Genomic DNA, 24,942 nt, shown 5'->3' with positions numbered 1-24,942 from the left:
AGAGACCCAACCAATGAAAATGTGCATAGGTCTTTAAGTCCTGGCAGATGCTGGTGTGAGGCCAAAAGCCTCTGCTGCACAGAGAGCTAAAGCCAAGGCCAGAGCTGTGCTAGGCCGGGAAATGGACACACACAGAAGGAGAAACAAACGCTTTATGTCTAGGTGGATGCTGGCAGGTGGTTGGAAGCACTGCTGCCCAGAGGGCTGAAACTGAGGCCAGTATCTTGCTCATCCCTCACAGATGCCCCAGACTGACCTTGACCCCAGCTTTAGAGGAGGAGTGATCTGCCAGCCCCATCCCCAGCCCACCACTCCCAGAACCCAGGCCATTTCCACAGCCACTGCCACAGGACTGAGCGGTACAAGCTGGTCACTGATTCGTGCTTGCACTTCCAAAAGCCGAACTCTCGGCAGCCTCTTGCTTCTCTGAGCATACTGTAGTTGCTCTAAATGTCCATTCCAGTTCCAGGGTTGCGCGTCCTTAATTCCAGTCTTTTTTGTAGCCCTTTAATTTTTCTAGTAGAGAGAATGGTTTTGTGAAACTTCTTACTCTGCCATTTTGTACCTGCACTCTAGTGCTTTATTCAGTCCTTAAACATTGTGTTTATTCCTTGTCATTCGGCTTAGTTTTCTCATGATCATCTCTGTCCCTTTCTGAATTTTCAGCACCATGTCTCATGTCCTACTTCTCATTTTGCTTTTGTTTTTGAAACAGCTGAATGATTTTCTTCTGTGACTCTCATGAGAACTGCCCATTCATTTTGTCTCCTGTTGTCCTGTCATCACGTCCAATGAACTCTTCTCTACTTTGTGTTTTCATTTCACTGAAGCAATTATTTCATTAAATTTTTAAATCCATGGCACAGTTTTCATCTCAGTGGAAGCATTTCCGGTGAAATTTTCCCCATTTCTGTACCTTCTTGTAGTGGCTTTAAGTCGATCTCTTGCTGGTTCCTCCTTGAGCACTCATCTTTGAATGGTTGAGTTTACCCTGGATGAGCTATTTGTAGTTGCGTCTTGCGGTGGCCTGGGTTGAAAGCTGCCCTAATAAATCCTCAGGATCCTGAGCTCGAGTGGTGTTGGCCGTTCCTCTTCTCTGACCACTGTGGACAGAACGCTCAGCAGGTCAGGGTCTCCCTCCTCCTCGGCTGTCCCCACATTGGTCACCACGGGCGCAGCACGTCTGTTTTGTGTCTTGTCTCGTTTTGTGTCTTGCATCTCAGAACCTGCCTTTGCTGCCCACTCTTCCACGGTTACAAACTAGAGGTTTTACTTTCCTATGTCTCCTCTCAGAATAGTAGGAAGACAGACAAGAGAAATGCAGTCTCCTTCTCCGACAAAACTAGGAGACACCTGAAATCTCAAACCATGTGACAGCAGAACTGCCAGAGGTGGTGATAATCCAATAGGAAAGCAGGAGAAGGTAGAGAAGATTTCTGTAGCTACCATTTTAGAAAGAAAATTCAGCCAAGTATCACTCTCCAGAGTCACAGTTCTTTGAGTCCTCAGACCAGATCCCAGTAACCAGATGTGCTCGAGAGTCACTTTGGAGTGATTCTTTTCACCATGGGTTATGTAGTAACATTATCTTTTTCTTAATTTTTATTCACATGGTTCCAAAATATGGAAGTATAGAATTTGTATCTTCTTTTTTTTAGATGTATTTATTTTCCTGCCCCCCTCATTGTTTGCAGTCGCTGTCTGTTCTCTATGTGTACTCTCTGTGTCTGCTCCTCTTCTTTAGGAGGCACTGGGAACCGAGCGTAGGGCCTCCCATGTGGGAGGGAGGACCCAGTCACTTGAGCCACATCTGCTCTCTGCTTGTTGTGTCTCTGGTTGCTTCTCCTCCTTGCGTCATCTCCTTGTACCAGCCCATTTGTCTCATCTTCTTTAGGAGACACCAGGAACTGAACCAGGACCTACTGTGTGAGAGGCAGGCACCCCACCTGCTTGAGCCACATCTACTTCCCCTAGAATTTGTTTTGAATATTAGCATTTGCTTTTTCTTTGGGGTTTAATTTTTTTAAATGTGAAGTATTTATTTGTTTCAAAAGATAAAACTATATGAAAAGGTGGACTAACGAGTCACTCCAGCTCTGTTCCCTCTTGCTTTTCCATCTGCTCAGGGTGGGGCTGTGGTTTGCCTACTCAGTTTTTTGTTTTTGTTTTTGCAAAAATGAGTACATACATATAAACACATACATTTTCCTTGTTCTTCGATCCTTACACAATATGTAGCATATTTATATGTAGCATATTGCATTTTTCTCATGACAATATATTGTGGAGATGATTCCAGATCAGTACACAGAGCTCTTATTTACTCATTCTTCGTTGAACAAACGAAGGAAACGATCCAGCAAGTTTTTCTCCTGAAACTGCTCTAACTCTCATTTACAAAGATACCCATGTGCACCGTGAACTGAACAAGCATCCGCAGTGGCTCTTGATGGCCTGAGGTCCTGAGACCACAGGTGACGCTGCTCTTAAGCCAAGGCCACTGGGAACCTTCCCTCAGGAAACTTGTCAGAAATTCACAACATGCAAACCTCATTGTATAGCTTCAGACTTGTCCCCAGAGCCGTATTGTTCATTGTAATAATGCTCGCGCCAAGATTGGTAAAGAATGTAGACTGAGGACATGAGGGCCCTCGAGGATGACTGCGGATTCTGGTGCATACTGTTACCTTTGGAAACGAGAGCTAAAGCAGTTTCAGGAGAAACTTTGTGGGTCATCTTCGTTGGCTCATGGGTGGACTCCACAGGCCTATGGGAAAATACAGCTCGTAATCCAGCATTTAATGGTGCTTGACTTTGGCCATGTCATGTTGGGGACAAGTTACAACTAATCCTGTCTTTCCCATCTTTTCAGTCGGCCGGCTCTGTCTATCCAGCACCCACCATCGGCAGCAATCAGTATTCAGCGTCCTGCCCAGTCTCGGGACGTCACGACGAGAATCACACTACCCTCTCACCCTGCGCTGGGGACGCCCAAGCAGCAGCTGCACACGATGGCTCAGGTAAGGCAGGCCCCGTGCGCTGTGCTGTGGGGCCGAGCCCGGCCCGCCTGGCCTGAGGCGTGCGTGCGCCTAGACCGTGGGGAATGGCCCTGCTCACGCCTCTGCTGGCTGTGTTCCTCCCACAGAAGACCATCTTCAGCACGGGCACGCCGGTGGCTGCGGCAACAGTGGCGCCTATTCTGGCAACCAACACCCTTCCTTCAGCAACCACAGCGGGTGAGATGCGCTGCCTGCTGCGGGGAATGGGCGTGAGCGGGGCGTGATTTCCCGTTTCTCAGATATTCTCAGAGAAAACAGCTAGGCCAGGAAAATTCTAACTTTTCCCAAGGGCCTTTCTCAGGCTTTTGAGAAACTAATGTGTGCCAATAGGCCGTTGCTGAACAGTTTGCTTTGTTCTCCCGTCTTAGGATCTGTGTCCCACACACAGGCTCCCACGAGCACCATTGTCACCATGACAATGCCCTCGCACTCGTCCCATGCCACTGCTGTGACCACCTCCAACATCCCCGTCGGTAAGTGTCCTGCAGCCTCTGACCAGGCCTTGATGTGCACGGCTAGTATTGGTCTCTTCACTGTGATCAGTTTCCAAAGTAGCACTGAATTTGGTTTTTAATATTGTTATTCAGATTTGGTGTTGACAGTAGGAGAAAAGAGGATAACAGTCTCTTGAGTACTCTTAAGAAAGTAAACTTCCATTTTTAATTGTTCTTTTAATAATATAGATATAATACATAGTCTCCCATTTTACTGCTTGCATGTTATATTCACAGTGTGTGTGTCGTTGCCGTCCCCACCACCCATAACCAGACTTTTCCATCACCCTGCACAGAAACTCTGTCCCCATCAAGCAATAACTCCCCGTTCTCCACCATGAGCCCCTGGTACGCTCTGCCTACTTTTGGTCTCTATGCACTTGTTCATTCTAGATATTTCACATCCATGAAATCATATTTTCTGTTATTTGTCCTTTTTTTTGTATACTTTATTTTAACCTCTAGTTTAAACTTACTAATCAAACTTTACCTCTTCTGTGTGTACCTTTTAAAGAAATAGGTTAACCTTATTGACATGGTTAGACGTAACCAGAGAAGGAAGAATAGAAACAAAGGTCTGGAATGAGGAGAACTTGCATTCTTCCTTAGATTTTTCAGGAAAAATCTTTGAGTGATGCAACAGTGGGAAGAACACTAAACTTTGAGCCAGTTACTCTGGGTTGTCATCTGAACTACCCAAGGTACTACATGGCTACATGGCCATTCTCGTAATTTTTTCTAGGCTTTATTCCCTTTTAAAATATGTGTATGCTTTGAATATTTAAAAAAAAAAAGGCTTTGAAAAATTTCTGGCAGACAGACTTCAGTCATCTAGAGCAGGGATTGGCAAACTTTTTTCCTAAAGGCCCAGGCAGTAAATATTCCAAGCTTTGTGGGTCACAGATGTCTGTATTACAGCTATTCATCTCCACTGTCCTAGAACTGAAGCCACAGACAATAAGTGAACAAACAGGCATGGCTGGGTGCCAACAGGAGCTTTTCTATGAATGCAGAAATGTAAATTTCAGTAATTTTCGTTTGTTGCAAAATATTCTTTTTTATTTTTTCACCAAAACATGAAAAAATGTAAAACCCTGCTTCACTCATGGGTCATAGAACAGCAGGTAGTGGGCTAGATGTGGCCCGTGGGCCATGGGGTGTCGACTCCTGCCCGAAGGGGTGCTGTCTCCTCCCTTAGCTCCTGAAGCAAGGCTGTGGCCTGTGGCGTCGAATGCTGCTCGCTGTAACCCACGAGCCACAGGTTTTGGTCTCTGGTGTTGCCACTGCCTTGACCTGTGTGGTGAATAGTTCATCTTGCTGTTTCTCCACCTCCAAAGAGGGACAGTTGCCATCTTCTCCACATGGTGGCCTTTTAGAAGTAAGACCCCTCGTGGTGGAGAAGACACCCTGGCGCACTGTCAGAAGTCTGCTGTCTAGACCTGGAGGCGGGTGTCCCTCCTGATGTGTCCCAGCTTTCGGATGTGCTTCTTCCTTCCTAGCTGTGTGAGATAGTCCGTAGCTTCCCAGCATTTCTAGCAAACTTTGAGGCTGCTTCCCTGAATAACGAGGACCAGGAAGTCCCTGCTTTTCTTTAGATAACTGGGCCGTGCCTGCCCTAACTGTATACTGTGCCCCACAAGAGGCAGTTAGGGAGCCCTGCAGCTGGGTCTTTCCTATGCAGCTAGGCACTGGAGAGATGAAACTGCCTCTTACCTGTCTGGATCTACTTTCACTCTGTGAAATGAAATTTGTGTGTGTGTGTATGTGTGTTTATCACTAATGCACTTTTCTTGGAAAGGATAATTGAGTTTTCCATACAGACGCTTTCACCCAGTTCCTGACATAAGCCATCCTCAGCCTTCTGCACACAGCCACGCCTATTGTCTTGGCTTTACATTGGAGAGCCTACCTAGCTATGAAGAAAATTGAAACAGTGAAGAGGGAGGAGCAGTGTGCCGCAGAGGGGCTGTCTGGTTCCTTCTTAACCCTCCCTGTAAAGAATTTTTCTTAATGTCACTGTGTCTTTAGAAGAGATCACATAAGGGGACTAAACTCACCAAAAGACAGAAATAGGTTCTTTTATTTGGCTAAAACCACTAGTTTTTCACTTGTCAGAAGGCACTGTAGTACTGTATTCAAAATCCCCAGGTCATTTATCTTGGAATTTAATCCATTTACTAAATTCCCAATATGAATATCATTTGACACAGTGTCCAACAGATTTGACATCTAGGCACTTCCTGTGATTTTTTTTCCCCCTAATTTTCATCAACTTTATGCAAAAGGAGTTCATGTATGTTTTTTGTAACGTTGTAAGAGGGTCTTTACAAAGAGATACCTTGATTGAGAAGTGAAACCTGATAGAATCTTAGAGCATTGATGCCCAAGGTGGCATGTAGGGGATACAGTAAAGCCACCCAAGCAGCTTTTTCCAAGTCCCATTTTCTTTCTCCAGGTTAGGCTCAATCTTGAATTCAGCCACTGTTCTGATAGGAATATGTTGGGTCCAAAAAACAAGAAGAGTGATTACCCACCAGCATAGGGTTTCCCCTTTCATAAGCACTTATCTCCAAGAGAACTATATCCTTGTTTTCCCATGCCTCGGCCCAAAGATGTCTTCAGAATTATTTAAGGGCAGAAACATGATCATGTCATTTAGAAACTGATTCTCTTTGAGAAAGCATTATGACAGACTTTTGCTTTCTGCATTATATATTCAGTTTTGTGGTGGTTTTATTTTTTGTTTTTGTTTTTTTAACTGAGAAGGTATTGGGGGTTTTTTGTTTGTTTTTTTGAGGTACTGGGGCCAGGGATTGAACTTGAACCTCGTAAGTGGAAAGCCAGCACTCAACCACTGAGCCACATCAGCTCCCCTAAGTTGGTTCTTTCATTTGGTTGTTTGTTGTTTCTTTTGTTTGTAGGAGGCACCGGGAATTGAACCTGGGACCTCCCATGTGGGAAGCAGGTGCTCAACTGCCTGAGCTACATCTGCTCCCAGTATTGGGTTTTAATTGGAAAGCAAGTAAAGATTTTAAAATGCAGATGTGTTACTTACCACAGTTAGCTACTCTGCCAAATGTCAGCTTCTTTCCTACTGGACTCATTCTTTTCTCCTCCTTTTTTTGGGCATAGTAAAAAACAAGGTTTAGTTACATTAAATTCACAACCCCCTGTATTGTTTTGCCTGACTAACGGAAAACATGCCCTGCCAGCTTCTCTGCGTTAGCCAGTCAATCCCAGCCGTCCTGCAGCAGCCCCTCCAGCCTCCTCTCGGGGAGCTGGCTGGGCACCGTGGGGTGTGCGCTGTCCCCTCGGCAGTCAGTGCGCTGCACTTGGTGTGACGTGGGGCATGGTCCTGGTCCCCAGGGTCCCTGTGCCTGTCACTGATGTAAGGAGGGTCTTTTTGCCGATGGAGTCTATCCCCAAATATTCAGGCAGATGGACTTAGCAGGTCTATGAGAACAGTGATTGATGTCCCATTTGGGATGGATCTGATAAGCAAACTATGGAAATTGTAAAGGAAAACAAACTTCAAGTCTGAGATTGAATTTGAAATAAATGTGGTCATATTGCCTGAGGTGCTGGGCAGAGTCACTAGGTATTTAAAGGACTTTAGAAATTACTAACTTACCGTCTAGACAGGATTCCTTGTAGATGAAGACTCGGAGGCTTTGACCTGGAATAGGATCTGAGATCCTTGCCATTTCTGTATTCAAAATACTGTTTAATTTTTTTTTGTTCAATAGTTTTTTCTCATAAAGAAAACAATAATAAAGAAACATTTAAAAAGGTCTAAACGGCACCAGGTATGGGGAAGAAAGCCTGCTTGCTGGTATTTTTGTATTATGTATTGTTTTGAGCCCTGGTTTGGTAGAAAACAGTATGAATATGTCAGTGGATTTTTGGAGTGAAGTATGCATTCTTTCAGTTTTTACTTTAGCACGTAAGATCTAGGCTTCTAACTGCCTTTGGCATTCTTATGACAGATCCTGGCCAAGGATGCTTGGGCATGCCAGTAAAAGTGCACCAGTGATAATGTGTCGGGTTCTCTTTGTAGCTAAGGTGGTACCTCAACAAATCTCGCACACGTCTCCTCGGATCCAGCCCGATTACCCCGCAGAGAGGAGTAGCCTGATCCCCATTTCAGGACATCGGGCCTCTCCCAATCCAGTGGCGATGGAGACCCGAAGTGACAACAGGTGGGTGGGAAAGGGCACCGTTACGTCATCAGTCATTCGATTTTTCATCCAAATAAAATGTCAAAGTACATGAACTGTGTTTATCCATGTTTTCAGTTTTCCCTCCTCAAATAACAACTTGTGCGATTTCTTAATTTTTCAGTTTTTTGAACATGTGCTTTTCTTTCAGTCGTTCTCTTTTGATATTCTCCTAGTACCTGTTAGCGTGTATGTGTACAATTTTTTTTGAACCTTCGAGAATAAGGGTTGCGGCATCATGACACCTGATCTCTGTGCACTTCGGAGCAAAGACATTCTCTTATTTAACCACAGTGCAGTTATGGGAAACAATTCTTCAGTTTGTCATTCTCTCTCATGCATGAAAATTTGTGAAGTATATAGGCCAGTTGTTTTGTAGAATATCCTTCAATTCGGATTTGTTAAGTTGTTGCCTCCCAGTCAGTTAGATTCGGCTTCCGCATTTTTTGGAGGAAATACCTCTGTAGGAATGTGTTCTCCTTCTTTGAACATGATTTATTTAATTTTATGTGGTAATCAATTAGGTATGATTTAAGAAAATTGTGTTAATAGAGAAAGTTTATAATATTTTCTCTTACTCTCCCTATCTAGTTTTGGTGTCAGGGCTGTATTAAGCCCAAAAAATGAATTGAATTGCTTTTTTTCTTTTTCTGTTCTCTGAAACAGTTTGTATAAGGTCGAATTACCTGTTTTACATTTGTTTGATAAAATTAGACAGTAAAAACAGTCTGAGATTGGTGTCTTTCAAGTGAGCTTGACCAGGGAAGACTTGATTACTGCGTGTTTGTGAGTCAGTTTTGAGAAATATTCCAGAAAACCATCCACAACAATTATCTGTGATTTGCAATTTAATGATAAATTACTTGCAGGACCCACTTGTTTTTTTAAGCTTGTACTCTAGCATTGTTGACTTTGCTCTAGTAGTGTTTGTGTGGGATACGCCTTGGGAAGTGACGGTCTGGTAGTGTGTAGGGAGTGAAGACCCGGGATTCCTTAAAGACAATTCAGACTCCTGTGATGTGTTCCATCCATAGGCCGTCCGTTCCTGTCCAGTTCCAGTACTTCCTGCCCACGTACCCCCCTTCCGCCTACCCGCTGGCTGCACACACGTACACCCCCATCACCAGCTCTGTGTCCACCATCCGGCAGTATCCAGGTAGGAGCCCCCGTTTTTGCTTTGTTTTGTTTTTTTTTTAATTTTATTTTATTTTTAAAGATTTATTTTTTTATTTATTTCTCTCCCCCCCCCCCCCAGTTGTCTGCTCTCTGTGTCCATTCGCTCTGTGTTCTTCTGTGACCGCTTCTATCCTCATCAGTGGCACCAGGAATCCTGGTTTCTTTTTGTTGCGTCATCTTGTTGTGCCAGCTCTCCCTGTGTGCAGCGCCATTCCTGGGCAGGCTGCACTTTCTTTCGCACTGGGAGGCTCTCCTTACGGGGTGCACTCCTTGTGCGTGGGGCTCCCCTATGCAGGGACACCCCTGTGTGGCAGGGCACTCCTTGTGCGCATCAGCACTGCGCATGAGCCAGCTCCACACGGGTCAAGGAGGCCCGGGTTTGAACCGTGGACCTCCCATGTAGACGGACGCCCTGACCACTGGGCCAAGTCCGCTTCTCAGGAGCCCCTGTTTTTAAGGGGACTTTTACTTGTTAATTTTTGTAAGAAATTGTTTAGAAATTAATCAGTGAGTATTTCTAGCATGGGATTTAATTACTCTAACTTCCATGCTTAGATTCAGATAGAGCTAAAATCTGAAGTTTTAGGTCTTAAATCACCATCTTCTTGGTGTTCTGTAGGAAAGTTCTTTTATCCTTCCCGGAGGATGACAATGTGTTAACAATTTTTGTTACACCTTGACATGGTAGTACAGCAACAATGAATAAAACTGTACCCTACGGGTCTGACCCCCTCGCCTGCCGAGGTACGAGGGCCAGGGATTGAACCTGGGACCTCAGCTGTGGGAAGCCGGCACTCAACCACTGAGCCACATTGGCTCCCCTGAGTCAGTTTTTTCATTTGTTTTGCTTGTTTGTTTTTTTCCCCAGGACGCACCAGGAACCAAACCCGGGACCTCCCATGTGGGAAGCAGGTGCGCAACTGCTTCAGCCACATCTGCTCCCCTGTGGGGTTTCTGTGGGATCTTGATTGTTTGTTCCATTTCAGTCCACTTAAGCTCAACATTTACTGTCCTGACCTGTAAATAGTATTCTTTTTTCCAATCTAGGATAAAAAGAACTTAAAACCTAGGGTTTGCATAATCCTTTCTTTTTTTTTTCTTTTTTAAAGATTTATTTATTTATTTAATTACCCCCCCTCCCCTGGTTGTCTGTTCTTGGTGTCTATTTGCTGCGTCTTGTTTCTTTGTCCGCTTCTGTTGTCGTCAGCGGCACGGGAAGTGTGGGCGGCGCCATTCCTGGGCAGGCTGCTCTTTCTTTTCACGCTGGGCGGCTTTCCTCATGGGCGCACTCCTTGCGCGTGGGGCTCCCTTACGCGGGGGACACCCTTGCGTGGCACGGCACTCCTTGCGCGCATCAGCGCTGCACATGGCCAGCTCCACACGGGTCAAGGAGGCCCGGGGTTTGAACCGCGGACCTCCCATATGGTAGACGGACGCCCTAACCACTGGGCCAAAGTCCGTTTCCCCATAATCCTTTCTTATGGGACTCTGAGCTCACTTCCAGCCTCAGAAAGCCAGATTTTCCAGATGGTGAACATTGTTCTTCTGCAGCTACATGGCCATGTGGCCACTGAGCACTTAAAATGGGGCTAGTGTGCCTAAGCAGCTGGATTCTTTTTTACTTTATTTAAATAAAATTGGAAAATTTTCAAATATGTTGGAAGCAATTTGACAATGTGAAACTACTTTTTTAGTTGCAGATTTTATGAAACCAAAATACAGATCAAGTATTTATGGTGAAAATTTAGTATCTGGATTTAGATATGCTTTAAGAGTCAAGCACATTAGATATTGAAGACATAGTATGGAATAAAGAATAAAAGATCTTAATTTTTGCATTGAAGTATATTTTGAAACGACATTATATTTTTGAAGTAGATTAAATACAATGTATTATTAACATTACTTTTGCCTGTTTCTTTTTACCTTTTCTAATGTGGCTACTGGAATATGTAAAGTTGCATGTGACTTATATGATATTTCTACTGGAAAACTAAATTTTTCAAGTGTTACAGGTACCTAAATAGGCTTGGAAACAGGTTCCTCCATATCTGGAGTATCTTGATGCTAAGAACATTTTTTTTTGTTTGTTTCTTTCCATGAGAAGGCTCTTTTTTTTTTATTGCTCCCTGGGAATGGTGTCATTTTCTGTTTTGTTTTGTTTTTGATATGCAGAGTAGATAAAACGTTTGCCATATAGGAAAAAAGAAAACTTGCTTGTTCTCTCTTCAGTGGATATATGAAATTTTAAATTTGTAACTACTGTATTTCAGAATTTACTGTGATAGTGGGTCTGTCAATTAAAGTTCTTTGACCTGATAGCCATGGATGTATTTCAAAAGTTTTATATTAAATATTTGGTATAGTGCCCAGCTCACTGTTGGAATTTAAAATAGGTAATTGCTTTTTTCTTCTTTAAATCTTTTTCTAGTAATCTACATAGAAGACCTTATCAAATTGATTTAGATTTTATACAGTGGGGAAGGTTCTGTTTTCATATTAGTTTTTTCCCCTCCTTTATGTAGACTTCATTTAATTGGAGCTAACATTCATGTCAACTTTTGTATCATTGTTAGTTTCAGCTCAGGCTCCAAACTCTGCCATCACAGCGCAGACTGGTGTTGGGGTGGCATCCACAGTCCACTTGAACCCCATGCAGCTGATGACTGTGGATGCATCTCACGCTCGACATATCCAGGGGATCCAGCCAGCACCCATCAGTACGCAGGGCATACAGCCAACCCCCATTGGGACGCAAGGGATCCAGCCAGCCCCCATTGGAACCCAGGGAATTCACTCAGCAGCCCCAATCAGCACCCAAGGACTTCAGCCTGCACCGATGGGCACTCAGCAGCCACAGCCAGAGGGAAAGACTTCAGGTAATTCTCATTTGTTGCCTGAAAGGTGATGGGGAGGGAAGAGATGCACCTGGTTATATCCTGGCTCTGTCTCTTGGTGAATTTTTGGTCTCAGATAGTTTTGTCTAGGTTTTTATATCCTCTTTGTAACGAGTTGCTTAAAATTTACCTTGCAGGATGATTGTAAGTATTAGTAATAATATATGTAAACAACCAAATACAGCGTTTGCACATAATGAGAAGCATTCTATAAAGGGTTCTTAGTTGAGGGGATGAATTCACTTTATACCGGTAGTGTTCTTAGTTTAAAGTTTTCTTAAGAATTGTATGTAAAGCTGTAAAACCTTACATTAGTGTTAGCTGATAATGTGTCAGCTATCAGCTAGAGAGCTGGACTAAGGATGGTGGTATGAGGTGCTTCAGGGCCCCTTACCTCCACAGTTTTGAACAACCAGCAAGAACTGTCAGAAACCTCTTTCTCAAAGCTCTAGGGAACAGCTAAAGGGATTGTCGTTAACAGCATGTGCTGAACCAAGGAGAAGGCTCCTTAAAAGCAGTAGGCTCTCACGGCCCCTCCTCCACCCCTGCCTCCCTTCCCGTGGGGCCCTCTGCTGATTCTGGAGGAAGGAGAACAACCCTCCTGTATATTCTGGGAACATGAACGGCTGGCCCCATCTCTCTGGTTGTGGCCTGAAGCGTGCTCCATCTCAAAGCTTGCCCTGCGTGTAGAAGCAAATCACTGGGTTCTCCTCCTGAGAACTGGGAGAGCAGCCAGGTCATGGCTACCTGGGGCAAGGGATTACTGCCTGTAAGGCATAGAGTGCAGAGTCCAGGACAGGGAGGCATCTCTTTTCCTAAGGAAGAGGGACATTTGGAACCACATAAACAAGGGAATTCCAAGGGCCACACACAGGTCCAAGAGAAAACCCATGCAAGGAAAAGGATCGGGGAGGCCCCTGCCCTTTGGTCTTCACTGTATGGGTAAGCCCTGGAGAGCACTTAACACAGGTCAGTCTGCAAAGAGTGGGAAAGGTGGTTTGTTTTGTTTTGTTTTGTTTTGTTTTGTTTTGTTTTGTTGTTGTTAGTTCCTGGCATTCAAGGAGAGTTCTGTCATAACTTTAGCTAGATGCATGCTTAAGGAACAGAGATGTCTGAGTCTAAATTCCAGCAGTGAGACATTAAAATAACAAAATGTCCAGGTTTCAACAAAAGATTACAAGACATACAAAAAAAAGAAAAAAAACGAGGAAGTGATGGCCCAGGCAAAGGAGAAGATTAAAGCATAAGAAACCATCAGTTCGTGGAATAGATGTGGCTCAATACCATGCAAAGATTTTTTTTTTTTTTAATCATAACCGTGCTCAAAGACCTAAAGGAAAATATGAACAAAAGTTATTTTGAGACTTACGAGAAGATGGTGAACTAGAAAGACATAGGTCTCTCTTCTCCTCCAGAAAAATAGGTAGAGGACAGGCTGAAACAGCCTAGAAAAAGATCTTCTAGGGTTTAGGACACCAGGTGAAGGCTGGACATGGCACAGAGGAGAGGGACAAAGGAGAAGGATATCTCATCAACAGAACTGTGAGTTGAAACAGCAACTGCTGCTTCCAGTACCCTCCCCACACTAAAGACACTTTAGAATTCTTGGGCCTCTGGGCCTGTGGCTACACAAGGGGCTACAGGGACTCCTCACCCCAGGAAAGGGGAGAGGGAGGGACGTGGCCTAAGGCTGACTCAGCTTTTGACTCACACATTTGGCCTGCCTTGTCCCAGGAGCCCTTCCAGGACCGGTGGGGCTGCGCCATTGTTTGTCTTAGAACCCTCAGAGGAGATGCAGGTTTGAGGATTGATCAGCAAGATGCACACAGATTTCCAAAATCAGATTAATGAGATGAAAGACAATATGGCCAAAGAGATAAATGACATCAAGAAGACATGGAGCGAGTGCAAAGAATAATTTGGAATACTGAACAGAAAAGTAACAAAACTCATAGGAATGAAAGACACAATAGGTTAGATCAAAAAACACATTAGAGGGAAGCAAATGTGGCTCAAGTGATAGGGCTTCCACCTACCTTAAGGGAAGGCCTGGGTTCTAATCCTGGGCCCTCCTAGTGAAAAAGAAGAGAAAGCGTGCCTGCCCAGCAAGCCATTGCCCGCGCCAGTGCGCCCATGGCAACGCCCGCATGATGAGCCAGTGCCCACATGATGAGCCAGTGCCCATACAAGTGCCTGCATGGTGAGCCCACACCCCATGCAAGTGAGGCACGCGGCAAGGTGATGACACACAAAAGAGAGACAAGGAGAGAGTCAAGGTGAAGCGCATCAGAAACCAGGAACTGAGGTGGCACAATTGACAAGGAACCTCTCTCCCCATCAGAGGTCTCCAGAGAGAGACCTCCAGAGACTTCCAGAGAACGAATCCTGGTGACTCCTAGAGGAGAGAAAATGAGACGAAAAGACAACACAGATTGCAAAAACAGCAGGGCAGGAGGAGGGGAAGAGGGTAAAATGAATAAATAAATGTTTAAAAAAAACCACACACATTAGGGGTGAAGAACAGCAGACTCAAAATGATAGAAGAGAGGTGGCAGACTTGGCCCTGTGGTTAGGGCATCCGTCTACCACATGGGAGGTCCACAGTTCAAACTTTGGGCCTCCTTGACCCGTGTGGAGCTGGCCCACGCACAGTGCTGATGTGCACAAGGAGTGCTGTGCCACACAGGGGTGTCCCCCACATAGGGGAGCCCCACGCACAAGGAGTGCACCCCGTAAGGAGAGCCGCCCAGCGCGGAAGAAAGTGCAGCCTGCCCAGGAATGGTGCTGCTCACACAGAGAGCTGACACAACAAGATGACACAACAAAAAGAAACACAGATTCCCATGCCGCTGACAACAACAGAAGCGGACAAAAGAAGATGACACAGCAAATAGATACAGAGAACAGACAACTTGGCTGGGGGGGGAGCGGAGAGAAATAAATAAATCTTAAAAAAAAAAAAAAGAGGGGAAACGGACTTGGCCCAGTGTTTAGGGCGTCCGTCTAACACATGGGAGGTCCGCCGTTCAAACCCCGGGCCTCCTTGACCCATGTGGAACTGGCCCATGTGCAGTGCTGATGCGCGCAAGGAGTGCCCTGCCACGCAGGGGTGTCCCCCGCGTAGGGGAGCCCCACGTGCAAGGAGTGCGCCCTGTAAGGAGAGCCGCCCAGCGCGAAAGAAAGTGCAGCCTGCCCAGGAATGGTGCTGCCCACACTTCCTGTGCTACTGACTACAACAGAAGGGGATAAAGAAACAAGACGCAGCAAATAGACACAGAGAACAGACAACGGGGGGGCGGGGTGGAATTAAATAAATCTTAAAATAAATAAATAAAAATTTTTTAAAAAGATAAAGAATAATACAGAAGACAGAACAGCTGAAATTGAAGAGGGAAAAGAATGGAAAAAATTGAGCAGGGACTTAGAGAGTTGAATGACAACATGAAATGCAACAACATACATGTCAAGGGAGTTCCAGAAGGAGAAGAAAAGGGAAAAGGGACAGAAAGAGTATTTGAGGAAATAATAGCTGAAAATTTCCCAACTCTGACAAAAATTAACTTACATGTCCAAGAAACTCACTGTACACCAATCAGAATAAATCTGAATAAACCTACTATAAGACACATACTACTCAGAATATCAAATGTGAAAGGTGATGAGAAAATTCTCAGCAGTAAGGGAGAAGCAAACCATCACCATCACATATAAGGGACATCCAGTGAGTATTTAATGTGAATTTCTCATCAGAAACCATGGAGGTGATAAGACAGTAGTAAGATAGAATTAGGATCCTGAAAGTGAAAAAACACCAGACGAGAATTCTTCATCCAGCAAAATTGTCCTTCAGAAATGAAGGTGAGTGTAAAATACTCACAAACAGAAAACTAAGGGACTTTGCAAAGAAGAATCCACCTTTGCAGGAAATATTAAAGAAAACCTTAGGACCTGAAATAAGAAAGACAGGAGAGAGAGGCTTGGAGGAGAGATAGAAGAAAGAATAGCAGAAAGGATAACCAAAAGAGGAAAAATGGCAGACAAAAATATGATACGACTTACGAAAACCAAAGAATAAAATGGTGGAAGTAAATAGTGCATTTACAGTAATATCATTGAATGTGAATGAATTACACTCCACAATCAAAAGATACAGGCTGACAGAGTGGATTAAAAAAGGCAAGCCATCATGATGCTTACGAAAAACTCACCTTAGACCCAGGGATACAAAACAGCTGAAAGTGAAAGGTTGGAAAATAGGAACCAAAAAAGAGCAGGGGTAGCTATACTAACATTGGACAAAGCAAACTTTAAATGCAAAGAAGTTACAAGAGATACAGAAGGCCATTATATATTAATAAAATGGACAGTCAGCCAGGAAGATAGAACAGTCATAAATATCTATGTACTTAACCAGGGTGCCCCAAAATACATGAGACAAACTGTGAAAACTGTAGGAAGAAATAGACGTTTCCACACTATTTGTTGGAGACCTCAACACCCCACTCAGAGGATTAGCTAGAACAACTAGAGAGAAGATCAACAAGGAAACAGAGAACTTCACAAATGATAAACGAGTTAGGCCTGACATACATAGAACACTGCATCCAAACTCAGTGGGTCATCCATCTTCTCAAGTACCCATGGATCTTTCTCCACAATAGACCACATGTTAGTGCACAGTACGGCTCTCAATAAATATAAAAAGACTGAAATTACACAAAGCACCTTCCCAGATCATAATGGAATGAAACCGGAAATCAATAATAGACAGGGAAAAAGTAAATTTGCAAATGTGTGGAGGTTAATAAACACACTCCTAAATTATCAGTGGGTCAAAGAAGAAATTGCAAGTTAAATCAGGAAATATATTGAAGCAAATGAAAACAAGAACACAACTTATCAAAACTTACGGGAGGGAAGCAGATGTGGCTTAAGCAATTGGGCTCCTGTCTAGTATATGAGAGGTCCAGGGTTCGATTCCCAGGACCTCCTGGTGAAGACAAGCTGGCCCATGTGGTGAGCTGGCCTGAAAGGAGAGCTGGTGCAGCAAGATGATGCAACAAAAAGAGACAGAGGAGAGACAATAAGAGACACAGCAGATAAAGAAGCTGAGGTGGCATAAGAGTTCGACCTTTCTCCCGCTCTAGAAAGTCCCAGGAACAGTTCCCAGTGCCACCTAAAGAGAAGACAAGCAGACATAAAAGAACGCACAGCAATTGGACACAGAGAGCAGACAAGGGGGGACAGGGATAAATAAATAAATCTTTAAAAAAAAAACTTATGGAAAACAGTGAAAGCAGTCTTGAGAGGGAAATTTATAGCCCTAAATGCCTAAATTAAAAAAGAAGAAAGAGCTAAACTAAAAGATTTAACTGAACAACTAGAGAAATAACAGCACACCAGACCCAAAGCAAGCAGAAGGAAAGACATAAAATATAGGACAGAAATAAAACAAAAAATCAATAGAGAAAATCAGACCAAAAGCTGGTTCTTTGAGAAGATCCATACAATTGACAGACCCCTAGCTGGACTAACAAAGAAAAAAAAATGCAAATAAATACAGTCAGGAATGAAAGGGAGTTAGTTACAACTGACCCCATAGAAGTAAAAAAGGATCATAAGAGGATATTATGAGAAACTGTGCCAACAAACTAGACAGCCTAAATGAAATGGATTAATTCCTAGAAACACCCTACACTGATGCTAAAAGAAATACAAGAACTTAACAGCCAATCACATTTAAAGAGATTGAATCAATCATCAAAAATCTCCCAATAGAGAAAAGTCCAGTAAATGATGCCTTCACAGGTAAATTCTACCAAGCATTTCAAGAATAATTAGTACCAATCCTGTTTAAACTGTTCCAGAAAATTGAAGAGGGGGGAAAATTACCCAACACATTTTATGAAGCCAACTTCACATAATACCAAAGCCAGATAAAGACACTACAAGAAAAGAAAATTATAGACCAATCTCTCTAATGATCATAGATGCAAAAACTCTTAACAAAATACTTGCAAATCGAATCTAACAGCATATCGAAAGACTTATACATTGTGACCAAGTAGGGTTTATTCCTGATATGCAAGGTTGGTTCAACATAAGACAATCAACATAATGCACCATATTAACAAATTGAAGGGGAAAAAACACATGGTAATCGCAATTGACACAGAAAAGGCACTCGACAAAACCCAGTATCCTTTTTTGATAAAAACACTTCAAGATAGGAATAGAAGGAACATTCCTCAATCTCATAGAAGGCATATATGAAAAACCCACAGTCAGTGGGGAAAGGTTGAAAGCTTTCCCTCTGAAATGAGGAACAAGGATGCCACTGTCACCACTGTCATTCAATATTGTACTAGAAATTCTAGCTAGGCCAGTTAGACATGGAAAAAAAAATTAAAGGCATCCATATAGGAAAAGAGGAAGTAAACTCTGACTGTTTGCAAATGACATGATCCTGTATTTAGAAAATTCTGATGTATCCACAACAAAGCTACTTGAGCTAATAAATGAGTTCAGCAAAGTGGCAATATATAAGATCAACATGCAAAAATCAGTAATGTTCTTGTACACTAGAGCTGAACAATCTAAGGAGGAAATAAGGGGATGTCTTAGTCAGCCAAAGGAGTGTTGATGCAAAATACCAGAAATTGGTTGGTTTTTATAAAGTGTATTTATTTGGGGTAGGAGATTACAGATACCAGGCCATAAAGCATAAGTTACTTCCCTCACCAAAGTCTATTTGGAGCAACATGGCTGCCAACATCTGCCAGAATTCAGGCTTCCTGGGTTCCTATGTTCCTGGGGCTTGCTTTACTCTGGGTTCAAGTTCCCTTTTTTCCTGGAGCTGATTTCTTTCTCCTTTGTGAGCTTACTTCCCAGGGCTCCAGCTTAAGGCTTCAGTGTCGTACTCCAACATGAGAAACCTTCGCATCAAAAGCTCCAACTCTGTCCTCTGCCATGCCTTTTATCACCCTAATGATGTGGCCCAATCAAAGCCCTAATATTAACTCAATCATGCCCAGGTACAGATGAGATTACAAGCATAATCCAGTATTTCTTTTTGGAATTCATCAGTTATACTGATACAGGGGGGAATTCCATTTACAATAGCAAGAAAAAGACTCAAATACCTAGGAATTAACTTAACCAAAGAAGTACAGGACCTACGTGGAAAAAACTACAAAGCAATGCTTAAAGAGTTTTTTAAAAATCTAAACAAATAGAAAACATTCTGTGTTCATGGATTGGAAGAGTAAATATCATAAGATATCATTCTTACCCAAACTAATTTATAGATTCAGTGCAATACCAATCAAAATCTCAACAGCTTACTTTGCAGAATTAGAAAAGGCAATTACCAGATTCATTTGGAAGGGAAAGTACTCCCGAATAGCCAAAATTGTTCTAAAAAAAAAGAAGAGTGACATGGGAAGAATTTCATTGCCTGACCTTAAAACATATTACAAAGCTACAGTGATCAAAACAGCATGGCACTGGCATAAAGATAGACACATCAAGCAGTGGAATAGAATTGAGAATCCAGAAATAAACTCTCACCTATATAGTCAACTGGTTTTTGACAAACCTACCAAGTTAATGTAACGGGACAAAACAGTCTCTTCAACAAATGGTGCTGGGAGAACTGGATATCTGTGACCAAGAAAATGAAAGAGGAGTCCTATCTCACTCCCTACACAAGAATCAGCTCAAAATGGATCAAAGACCTAAATATAAAAGCCAGGACCATAAAGCTACTAGAAGAAAATGTAGGGAAAGATCTTTAAGACCTTGTAGTAGTAGGTGGTGGTTTCTTGGACAGTATACCTAAAGCACATACAACAAAAAAAAATAGATAAATGGGACCTCCTCAAAAGTAACACTTTTGGGGAAGCAGACTTGGCCCCGTGGTTAGGGCGTCCGTCTACCACATGGGAGGTCCACGGTTCAAACCCCGGGCCTCCTTGACCCGTGTGGAGCTGGCCCACGTGCAGTGCTGATGTATGCAAGGAGTGCCCTGCCACGCAGGAGTGTCCCCCGCATAGGGGACCCCCACACGCAAGGAGTACACCCCGTAAGGAGAGCCGCCCAGCACGAAAGAAAAGGCAGCCTGCCCAGGAATGGCACTACCCACACAGAGAGCTGACACAACAAGATGATGAAACAGAAAGAAACACAGATTCCTGGTGCTGCTGATAAGGATAGAAGTGGTCACAGAAGAACACACAGCAAATGGACACAGAGAGCAGACAACTTGGGGGGAGGGAATAAATAAAAAAATAAATCTTTAAAAAAAATTTTTTTTTAATTTTTTAATTAACACTTTTGCACCTCACAGGACTTTGTCAAAAAGATGAAAAGGTAGCCAACTCAATGGGAGAAAATATTTAGAAGTCACATGTCAGATAAGAGTTTAATATCCAGGATATATAAAGAGGTGTTACAACTCAACAATAAAAAGTCAAAAGACCCAATTAAAAAATGTGCAAAAGGCATGAATAGCTCTTTGTCCAAAGAAGAAATAAAAATGGCAAAAAAAAAACATGTAAAGAAATTCTCAGCATCATTAACAATTAGGGAAATGCAAATCAAAACTACAATGAGATATTATTTCACACCTATCAGAATGGCCACCATTAAAAAGACAGAGAACTCCCAAGTGTTGGAGAGGATGTGGAGAGAGAGGAACCCTTACTGTTGATGGGAGTGCAGATTGGGCAGCCAATGTGGAGGGCTTTTCGGCCACTCTTAAAGAAGTTGAATGTAGACTTGCCACATGACCCTGCAATACCCCACTGCTGGGTACATACCCAGAAGAACTGAGAGCAGTGACAAGAACAGACATCTGCACATCTGTGTTCATTGTGGTATTATTCACAGTTGCCAAAAGGTGGAAGCAACCCAGGTGTCCTTCAACAAATGAATGGATAGGGAAACGGATTTGGCCCAACGGATAGGGCATCCGCCTACCACATTGGAAGTCCAAGGTTCAAACCCAGGCCCGCCTGATCCATGTGATGAGCTGGCCCATGCGCAGTGCTGATGCGCGCAAGGAGTGCCATGCCACACAGGGGTGTCCCCGCATAGGGGGGCCCCACACGCAGGGAGTGTGCCCCGAAAGGAGAGCCGCCAGGCGCGAAAGGAAGTTCAGCCTGCCCAGGAATGGCACCACACACATGGAGAGCTGACACAACAAGATGATGCAACAAAAAGAAACACAGATTCCTGTGCTTCTGATAAGGATAGAAGCGGACACAGAAGAACACACAGCAAATGGACACAGAGAGCAGACAACTGGGGGCGAGGGAGGGGGATGGGGAGAGAAATTTTAAAAATAAATCTTTAAAAAATAAAGTGCTGAAAGAAAAAAAATTGCCACCCAGGAGTTCTATTTACATATGTCTGGCAAAACTGTCTTTTAAAATGAGGGTGAAGGAAGTGGACTTAGCGCAATGGATAGGGCGTCTGCCTACCACATAGGAGGGAGGTCCACTGTTGAAACCCCGGGCCTCCTTGACCCGTGTGGAGCTGGCGCATGCGCAGTGCTGATGCGCGCAAGGAGTGCCATGCCACACAGGGGCGTCCTCGCATAGGGGACCCCCACGCGCAAGGAGTGCGCCCCTTAAGGAGAGGCTGCCCAGCGCGAAGAAAGTGCAGCCTGCCCAGGAATGGTGCCGCACACATGGAGAGCTGACACAACAAGATGACGCAGCAAAAAGAAACACCGATTCCCGGTGCCGCTGATAAGGATAGAAGCAGTCACAGAAGAACACACAGCAAGTGGGCACAGAGAGCAGACAACGGTGGGGGGAGAGGGGGAATAAAAAACATAAAATCTAAAAAAATAAAATAAAATGAGGGAGAAAGTAAGTGACCCCCAGATAAACAAAAGCTGAGGGAGTTTGTTACCACATGACCAGCCCGACAAGAGATGATAAAGAGGGTTTTGCAGGTTGAACAAAAAGGACAGTAGAAAAAAAAAAAAAAAAAAAAAGGACAGTAGATCATAGGTAAAGCCTCTTGAAGAAATAGATTTCCAGTAAGGGCAGTGATTGGGGTAAATACAAATGCCAGGGCTAATACCAGAGAATATGCGCACTCTGCCAGGGGCAGGAAGCAGGAGGGTTGGGGAGTTAATGCATGCTGGGAGTAAAGTTACTGTTTGGGGAGATGGGAAGGTTTTAGCAATGGGAAGTGGTGAGCAAACTGCAACATGGTGGATGAGCTAATCCCACTGAATGGTACACTTGGGAGTGTTGAGATGGGTGGAACCACCAATTAAAAAAAAAAAGAAGAAATAAACTACTGAGCTAATGGCAGGGGAACAGGTATACCTCAGTGGTTGAGCACCTACTCCCATGTACAAGGTCCCAGGTTCAGTCCCTGGAACCACCTAACAGAAAAGAGAAAGAGAGAGACTGACAGTGAAAGGCAATACATGAGCCTAGATGGGATCCAACAACAAGGAAGGACTAAAGACCCAAAGGTACGTTCCTGGGACAAAACTTGGAATATGGACTGTAAGCTTTTTACCGATGTTAAATTGCTTGAACTTGGTAACTGCATCTAAGGTGGTTACACACGTGAATATCCTTGCTCTTAGGAAATGTACTACTTGGTAGTAGTGTTCAGGAAACTGATAAGAAGATAGAAAAAGCAAGTCAAAAAGGAAGGAAAGGAGGGAAGAAAAGCAAATAGAGCAAAATGTTAAAATTGGTGGATTTTCATATGTGGGGGGATGGGGTATATTTTAGTTCTCTGAATGGATTTTGTATTATTTTTGTAACAGTTGTGCAAGTTTGAAAGTATTTCAAAATGAAAAGCTAAAACAAACAATACTAATTTAATAGGCTTTTTAAGAAATGGAGTACGTCACTGTGCTTAGAGTATTAATTAGCAGTTCCTCTAAAGGAAAAAGCAGTTCCTCTAAAGGCTAAAGAAATACCTGTTTTGTAGCTGTGTCATTGATTTTAAAGACTTTTTGTTAATTATATTACACAAAAATTAGTGGAAATTAACATTTTACTTTTTTAATAGTTCTTAATTTCACTATTTAATCAAACTTTCTCTAGACTCTAAGTGACCATTATAAAGATGTTGCCTACCAAAAAAGGAAACCTGTATTCACCCAACCAGAAGGTAGTGTAACTACGCCTTTAATAGAACCCACTAGAAAACTCATTTTACTAGGTTGAATTATATGAAATTGCCATTTTGGTAGGTCAGGTGTGGGCTAGTTCCTGATTATGACCTGATGCTCAACAGTTCTTTGATTCTAATTTTATATATAGTTTAATTGTTGGTTGATAGACCTAAAGATAGACTGGAATTATGGTCCCATTACTAGGGACTGACAAGAAGTAGTATTTTATCAAAAATGTTGGAGTACGTTTCTTAAAGTATACTTTGGAGCATGCTCTCAAGGCTGCAGATCTGTTTTCTAATTGTCTCTTTTCTACAGCGGAACCTGTAGAAATAAAAAGTGTCAAGCACCTCCCTAGGACAGTGAGGTTATATGCTAGAGACTGTCCTCTCTGTCCCCTCCCGTTTAGTGGAGAGTGAGTCCAGAGCCAAGAAAACTCAGTAGTTCAGGCCGTGCCGCCCACGTCGCCTTCTGCTTTTAGACAGTCGCAACACAGGTGCACCAACGCCAGTGGCCCAGTCGTTTACCTCTCCTTGTGTGACGTTTCCCTCTCCTCACTTTCCTGCCCGTCCTCTTCCTCCAGCAGTGGTGTTGGCGGATGGAGCCACCATCGTAGCCAACCCTATCAGCAGTACGTTCAGTGCTGCTCCCGCAGCCACAACCGTAGTGCAGACCCACAGCCAGAGTGCCAGCACCAGCGCCCCCGCCCAGGGCTCATCTCCCCGGCCCAGCATCCTCCGCAAGAAGCCTGCCTCAGACGGGTGAGTAGGCCCAGCTGGTGCTGAGGACACTTCCAGTTCTGGACTTCATGGTATAAACAGTAGGCACGCACCCAGTGCTGGTGGCAAAACCTCATCTCTCTTCTGTGGCATCTTAAAATCTTCTCCAAGATAACTTGACAACAGAATTGTTCAGTAGAGCATTGCCAGGTTCAGACTATAGGATGTTAAGAGTGCATGAGTCAGTATGATACCAGTTTACACAATTACTGCATGCTACTTGAGGAGTTCTCCCTATTTCTGGGTATTTAATCCTAGAACCCTTAAAGTAGCTTGTAATGAACTCGTCAGGCTTATTTAGGTAGGTGTGTTAATGTGTACCACATGTTTTTTTTTTATCATCACCCCACTAGCAATTTTCAGGCATATTAACACTCATATTTAACATCGACTTACATTTTATGTTGTCTTATAAGCCAGACTAAACATAGAGTTCTAAATTTCTCTCCCTCTTAAAAGCTTGTATAACTTCGGTAAAGGTGGGCTTTTTTGCTTGTTTAAGATTATAAATGCACAAAGAAGGGAATAATAAAGGACACACAATAGCAACCAAACCATGGAAGCTGGCAGAGCAGATAGGCAGGGGATTACTCCTCAGCTGTGAGAGAACTGGATGTTACGCCTCCAGAGTGGAAGTCTGAGAACATCTTTACTTAAATTTCAGAGTCTTCCAAAGGACCAGCAACAGGCAGAACTGGGTATTCCCAGAACTGGGAGTGAAGAAAGTGGGTCAGCTCTTCGGTGGAGGCCAGACTGAAAGCTGTTTGAGAAGCAGGAAGAGCCTTAAGTCCCCTGCTCACAGGGGTCCCCGCCCCTCTCCAGTCCCAGCAGAAGCCTGCGTTTGGTCAGCTGGGACCACCGAGCTCAGGAGGCCATGCAGGGAGCTTCAGAAACAGGCACAGGGTGGAGGGAGCACACGTGTCTGGAATGCTGAGACTTCCTTTTCCATTCTAGCTGGCAGTTGAACTTGACTCTAGACCTCTCTTCAGGGGAGTCTCCAGCCCAAAGGGAAGATGTAAAGATAGTGACACCAGGGGTTCCCTAAGGGTATGGCCCTGTCAGGTCACCGGGAGGCCAAAGAGCTTCCAGTCAGCTTGTTACTCCCCCACTCCTGAGCATGACCCAACAGCCAAGGGTAACCCGGTGTCTGAGGGGGCCCATGAACAGT

General features: G+C 43.7%; 1 protein-coding gene across 7 annotated transcripts in view; it reads left to right on the top strand.

The window, feature by feature from the left end:
- SAP130 (Sin3A associated protein 130) overlaps nt 1-24,942 on the top strand; it is a 77,652-nt gene that overhangs the window by 22,387 nt on the left and 30,323 nt on the right. For 4 of the 7 annotated variants that reach the window (XM_058301188.2, XM_058301192.1, XM_058301186.2 and 1 more), the window contains exons 8-14: nt 2,873-3,020; nt 3,146-3,236; nt 3,428-3,532; nt 7,611-7,752; nt 8,805-8,926; nt 11,523-11,825; nt 23,579-23,756. In XM_058301188.2, coding sequence (XP_058157171.1) covers nt 2,873-3,020; nt 3,146-3,236; nt 3,428-3,532; nt 7,611-7,752; nt 8,805-8,926; nt 11,523-11,825; nt 23,579-23,756 — 1,089 coding nt within the window. The remainder of the gene's footprint in view (nt 1-2,872; nt 3,021-3,145; nt 3,237-3,427; nt 3,533-7,610; nt 7,753-8,804; nt 8,927-11,522; nt 11,826-23,578; nt 23,757-24,942) is intronic. The other 3 variants (XM_058301189.1, XM_058301187.2, XM_058301191.2) reach the window with 1 other exon arrangement.

Source organism: Dasypus novemcinctus, chromosome 7, assembly GCF_030445035.2.
Source record: "Dasypus novemcinctus isolate mDasNov1 chromosome 7, mDasNov1.1.hap2, whole genome shotgun sequence".
Lineage (NCBI taxonomy): Eukaryota > Metazoa > Chordata > Mammalia > Cingulata > Dasypodidae > Dasypus > Dasypus novemcinctus.
The sequence above is the reverse complement of the archived record's forward strand: the minus strand, read 5'-3'. Positions and strand labels throughout refer to the sequence as shown.